Source organism: Pterocles gutturalis, unplaced genomic scaffold (assembly GCF_000699245.1).
Source record: "Pterocles gutturalis isolate BGI_N339 unplaced genomic scaffold, ASM69924v1 scaffold50586, whole genome shotgun sequence".
NCBI lineage: Eukaryota > Metazoa > Chordata > Aves > Pterocliformes > Pteroclidae > Pterocles > Pterocles gutturalis.
The window spans coordinates 7,436-13,845 of NW_010099670.1; the positions used below are offsets into that span (position 1 = coordinate 7,436).

The following is a 6,410-nucleotide window of genomic DNA, read 5'->3' on the forward strand; positions in this document are numbered from 1 at the left end:
TGTCAGAAATGTCATCACAGAGGTGAAGTGAGTAGCAACTGTGAGTCACGATGGCAGCGTGGGCTCTGGCGTGATCGGGAACTTGTTTCCTCACCGTCTGTCTGTTCCACGAGCCATCATCCCCACCAGCTTGCTCACAGACTGTTGCCTTTACAGACCACATGAGAGCAGGATTAAATTCTTAGCTGGGAGGTAATTTTGTGGGTGTTTACCAAGTAAGAACCACGCTGTTGGTGTCTGGTGAAATCCAAACCCCTTTAACTGGCCTTTCCTTGCAGTGGATGGGCACACAGGACAAACCAGATCTCCAGTAAGAGCATCCTAAAGAGGCAAATCCCAGCCCTCTCTGTGCAGAGTGACTGCTTCAGCTTTGGTATCAACAGTATATTTTCTCCACTGCATAAAGCTGCAATTTTTAATGCTTCTGTGTGTCGTCTGGGCTGATGCTCTCAGCACAGATCTAGTGCTTCATACCTTTAAATCCCCACACAGCCGGGAAACAGGCTGCAGGAGGAAGCAGCAGGCATTTGGCAGCTAATCACCTGGTGAATGTTAAAAGGAACAACTTCTCTATTGCTCAGGAGATGGCCGAGGTGACACCCTTCTTTATGCTTCTTTATCTTCTGGGTCTTTCTGCGTAGCTGGATTATGTCATTTGGTTAGTCTTTGGACAAAATGTGGAAGAATGTACATGGGGTCATAACTAATGGAAAGGGGAAAGCAAGAACGCTGGTTGCTCTGTTGTATCGGCTTTGCCTTTTCTCACATAAGCTCTTCAGTATAGAAATTCTTTCCTTTGGCCCTTTTTACTTCAGTTCATTTACTGTGAAGAATTATTAATATTTTCTGTAAAATTATTCTATGGGTTGTGTTTTTTTTTTTTCTGCAAACACAGTAAGGGCTGTAGACCTTTCCCTATCCATGAAGCTGATCTGCAACGATGAAGAAGCTGTAGACACAGGGTTTGGCTGGCTCTGTGTGACAGAAAAGGGAAACCTGTCCGTCAGCAAGAAATGCTGAGAGCAGCAACTGAAACACTTTGCTTTTTCCATCAGGCAACCAGGGCTTCTTTGAGAATTAAACCTGTTGCTAAATTTAGCTACATCTCACTAGAGTTAGTATCAGGAGTTATCAGATCAGAACATCTTTGGAGGGAGTGACGTCTGTCCCATGGAAGTCTAAGCCCTGGCATGCTGCTCTCCTCCCCTGTGCTGCCGTGGAGCTTGGAGCCGGGAACATTCTGCACAGCCAGCACAGCATGGGACTCTTGAGACAGAGCAGGATTTTTCAAAGCTTTTGAAATACCTTCTCTTATTAGCCAGCTCTTGTTTATTGTTCTGTCCAGGTCCTGAGCAAAATTTGTTGTTAACACTGAAACGGACGTCACAGGAGAGAATAGCTAAACCACACCAAAACTTTATTTTTTTCTGGAGTTTTTAAAAAATATTCAGAAGATTTGCACTGACCTTCTTTTCCATGGTTTGGGCCATAGAGAGACTTTAAATCCCACACTCCAATGCAACTTATATTCTCAACTGTACTGATAAATTAAGGAGTATTAATAAACATTTTAAAAGAGCTAGATCTGAGGAGAGACAGGTGAAACCCTTCAGAAAATAAATATCCCTTTGCAAGTCCTCATTGAGTGAGCCCAGGAGGTTGACTGTGTCATGTTTTCCTCATCGCTCCCACCTCTGTGCCATGGAAGCAAGTTACTCCATCCTGCGAGGAAATGCCCAGCTCCCATTTTCATTCTGGTTGGAGCAGAGTTTTCAGGAAGAAGCACGTGCAGGGGTAAATTAGGGCTGCCCAGAAGTGTAGGAGCAGCCCTGTAGGACCTGTGTCGCTGCAGCAATGGTTAGTATGCTGCTTTTGAAAGAGCCGTCTTTGCTTCTCGGGATGAAGGACGCCTGTCTGTACTGAACACTACCAGTGCTGAGCCATGGAAATTCAAGAAAGGTTCCATCTCTCTCGCTATGAAAGGCCACACAAATGGAACTTCTGACTCTTCTTTGTGGCAGTTGTCTTCTCAATACTAACCCCATTCCAGATAAGGTGCTATGAATGTGTACAGAGCTTTAATTTTAACATCTCTTGGAATATTTCTTCTGTCTGTTCTTGGTTAGCAGCTATGATTTGACTCAGTAGAAAAGACTTGGAAGAACAATGACTCTGGCACTTACAAACAATACCATGCTAAATAAATCTTTGCACTTGTTCAAGGCATTTTGATTTTTTCAGTTTTAAATAGAAATACTGAAACTCCATATAACTATGCTAGAATAGTGGGTGTGTGTGGTGCTGTGTGTGTGTATAATTACCTGTCCCAGGTGAATGTCCTCCTTCCTCTTAGAGTGACAAAAGGAAAGACACAGTCAACTGGTATAACACCAAAGTTTTATCTCTCTCTTCAGTTAGAATCATTTTATTATCGGGTCAAGGAGACTTTAGGTAGATCAAGGAGCATGTGGCTTCCGAGACTGCAGAGAGTAAGAAAAACAATTTCCTCAAGCGCCAGTGGACAGTCAGAGTCACTTCACAATTTTTATTTGCTGATGGCTTTTATAGAACAAAATTCCCCTTGAATCAGACATCTCATAAAACATTTACAGTCTTGTGCATGCTAATGATACATCAGGTTTCAGTAGACTGATATCTGCAAAACCAGACAGTTGAGCTGTCAGGTAGAATTCCTGTTTTCTACTGAAGGGGAGGGAAACTCACAAAATTAAGGCACTGTCAAAACCCAAGCCCACAAATCACTTGACCTTTTGTACTGGCTTTCTTCTGGTTGTATACAAGAATATTTTTTTTATTTTTAACCATCAATTTCAATTTTGAACAGGGACACAGAAAAAAAAAATGCTTTTCTTACATTCTCCTATTTATATTCCCAGTTCCAAGATGACAGCAGCAAACCTTACTGCTAGGGACGATGACATGCTGCTTAACTGAAAGCCCAGTGCCACATCCCCGTGCGTGCTGGTTTCACCGCAGCAATCCCAGCCCTTGGTGATTAAAAAACCTCAGAACAGGTTCTGGTATTTTGGGTGCAATGCTTAAGATGACACTTGTAAGAACAAAATCCATTCTAAGAACAGCTTAAAACTAGTCTAAAAGTCAGTATGCACTAAGCAGAACATGAATGGACAGACAGACTCCTCCAGGAGGCACACAAGGCATTTCATGTTCTTCCTCACTCGTTGGGCACAAGCTGCTTTCACAGACCAGTAGTTTGGCCAAAAGGGACCTACAAAGGATAATCGATATCTCCAGCTGGTGTGCTTGTATCAGTCCTTTAAAGTAGTTTTAATCTGGTGTGAAATCCACTTTTTCAGCCTTTAAATCTTAATTTATGAATATAGGAGATGTTCCTTTCTGCATCCAGCGAGAGTGCTCAGGCTGTCCTTCAGCACACCAGAATCACGGCTTCAAGCACAAACCAGCACGTAGCTGTGGGCTTAGGACCATACTTAGAAGTATCCAATTCTTTGTATAAAGATGCAACATTTTAAAAAAGCCAGTTTCGGGTCCATGAATTAGGTGCCCTGGCAATTTATAAATAAATAATAATAAATACTTCTTTATACTCACAGGATTACAAACAAAGCAGAACCATGCTTCTTCCCTAGTTAAATATGATCAAGTTGGAGGTGGGACACCCTGTTATTAACAACGTGCAGCAACGCTACGCAACGGTTCAGAATACAAACAGTACCGACACATAGCACTCGGAGCATTTCACAGCTTCAAAGCACTTGCAAACACAGACTTAGTTAAGAAAAGTGACAATGTTCTATCCATTAAGAATCAGAAGGAATTTAGACAAGAGAAACCGAGTTTGGCTAGGACAGCAGAGTCGATGTCCTTATTGCATATAAAATGTCACATTAATTGGAGATATGGCAGATGTGGGAGCTAGGAAAAAATAGATCAAGATCATATGAGACCATTTAATTTCCTGGAGTATGAAATCCAATTTCCACATTGATTGTGTCTAAACAGTTTGTTGTTTTGGTAGATATCAAAAAGGTCAATGAAAACTCAAAGGAACTTGGGAGTTGCAGAAGCACACACCAGTACCTCCATTCATAAATAACCACAGTGAAAGATTTTACATCAATTGAAAATGCTGCATCATAATGGCTGACAGCTTGGGAACTGGCATCCACTAATCATCCTGGCACAAATCTACAAATCCCTGAAAAGAGATGAGAATAGAGACAGAGACCAAGAAGCAAGCAGCAGCAGAGAGTACAAATGAAATTCAGGGACCCGCCTGGCAGTGTCCTGGCTTCCACCTCTCCTCTGGAGTCGGAGGAGGATTGGAGGATAAAGGAGGTCACAGGTGGCTTTGAGACTCAGCTCTGGAAGAATTTTCTTGGCCTATTTACTGTGCGGTTGCTTTTTTATTCAGCTTTTTTTGCTTTCCGTTTCCTTGTGCCTTCATTTAGCTCCTCTTTTGACTTTGCAGGAGGAGGCGGAGGCTGGGAAGCCTCATGAGAGGCCCCATGCTGATCATGGTGACCAGTGTGTCCACTGGAAACAGTGCCAAAGAAAACTGGGCAGATGCAGCTTTCCACCGGAGCAAAAGGTGAGGCGTGAGAGTGAGTTGCCGTCATGAAAACCTGCCATGCAACAGTGAATACTTAAAGTTAAAAATCACATACACCAGCTATGACATACTAACTAGTAAGGAGCATTGCAGTTACCCCAGATAAAGGTCCCTAATTGCTCCATGACTCAAAGCTATGATGGAGAATTTAGCCTGTAATTTCCGGAGCAGATCTTCCCTGGTGTGCACAGCTCCAGTAGTGGCTTAGGAAGGTGACCACCCCCAGTTTAAGCCTGTACCCTTTCTCTGGTTCTGTAGGTCTGTTAGCAGCAAAGCTGCTGTAAGCTTACCTTGCAAACTATCATGAACATGGTGAAAAAGAAGATGAGGTTGGCTTCAGAGATAGGGAGCCAGCGAGTTTGTTGCAGAGTGAAGAGGACTGTGCCATACAGACTAGCTTTTGTAGGGCTAGAAGAGAAAGAAAGAAGTTTTCTAGAAGGATTGCATCCAGTCCGGAATGGTTCTTTAAATTCTATTTTTGGTCTGACAGAAAATTTACCGGCTAACTACTTACAAGGACATATGAAGAACTTCATTTGTTTCTGGCTTCCAGACGCCACGCAGCAGTTGCTCAAAGTTAGACAGCAAGGCAACACCAGAACCTGTGAAACAGTAAAAGTGAACAGCTGGAACTGCCACACCAGGAGCGCTCTGCTGTCTTTTCTAGATCCCCATGGGATAAGGACAACCTCAGGGGAACAAAGTTCCACTGGTCAGCACTCAGTGATGTGGTCACCTTCAGCTTCACCCACAGCTTCTCCCATCCCTCTCTAAATTAAGAGTTTCTCACCTTTCACCCATCCAGTAGCCATCATAATGAACCACCCGTGGTGGTAACGGTGATGAGCGTGGTGGACGCCAGCTGCAATTTTGCGAACTCTGACCACCTCCTTCATTGCCACAAAGATGAGCTTCATAGGCAGAAAGCTGACACACTTGTAGAAGAGGTTCATGGGACAGAAGAATATCAAATACCTGCAACAAACCCACAAAGAGTTTAAGGACCCATTTATTTGTCCTGATCTGGGATGTATAGAGAGGATTAAGAGTACCGTGGTGTTAGCCTGAATTACATCAGGGAGAGGAAATGCTGGTTCTGCCATGCAAAAGCACGTACCACCCGTATGCACCAAGGAACTTAAACTTGGAGTAACTGTGGCTAAATTCCCTGTGCACATTTCACCAACACAATTAAGAAAATGCCCCCAACTCTTCAGCGTGTGCCACTCCTCTGCTATACGTGGTATCAGCGCAGTGCCTGCTGCTTCTGCGGTTTGGCCACGGTTCAGCTGCGGCGGCTATGAATAGAAACGCACGACGTTGGACTGGACCCAACCCATAGAATCAAAGCACTGAACAACTGGTCAGAGAAACTGGAAACTAGATCTAGAAATACAAAAGACTCAAAGACTACCTCACCCCACCCCTCCTTTCCCCAGTTAATCCAAGCACGACAATACGCGTGTCACACAAACAGAATACCTCCCTCCACACCAGACGGTTCTGTACACAGCCAGCGGCGCCTCATGCTCAAAAATTGGGTGACGTGCAAATACTCACCAGACTGCTGTGGCCAGGATGACGCTGGAGTTATTACTGAAGTAATCAATGGGTGATTCTCCAAGTAACAGATCAGCAAGGATGTAACTTCCAAAGCAGTGGAGCATAGCACAAAGCCAGGAGGCGAAAGGGCTCTTACGAGACATCTCCACAGCTCCTGTGAAGCAAATTCTAAATGAGAAAACCGATTCGGCAAATCAGCAGAAAACTCAAGACCCTCTAAGAAAGAAGCTTG

The 6,410-nt window shown here is 43.8% G+C and overlaps 1 protein-coding gene across 1 annotated transcript; it reads right to left on the reverse strand.

Moving 5' to 3' along the window:
• Positions 1-4,080: 4,080 nt before the first annotated feature.
• TMEM38A (transmembrane protein 38A) lies at positions 4,081-6,327 on the reverse strand. The gene is made up of 5 exons (XM_010076862.1): positions 6,176-6,327; positions 5,406-5,590; positions 5,130-5,217; positions 4,906-5,023; positions 4,081-4,628 (listed from the first exon to the last, which is right to left on the reverse strand). Exons 1-5 carry the CDS (start codon positions 6,319-6,321, stop codon positions 4,410-4,412), a joined length of 756 nt encoding a protein of 251 aa, XP_010075164.1. The 5' UTR covers positions 6,322-6,327; the 3' UTR covers positions 4,081-4,409.
• Between the last annotated feature and the right edge of the window lie 83 nt (positions 6,328-6,410).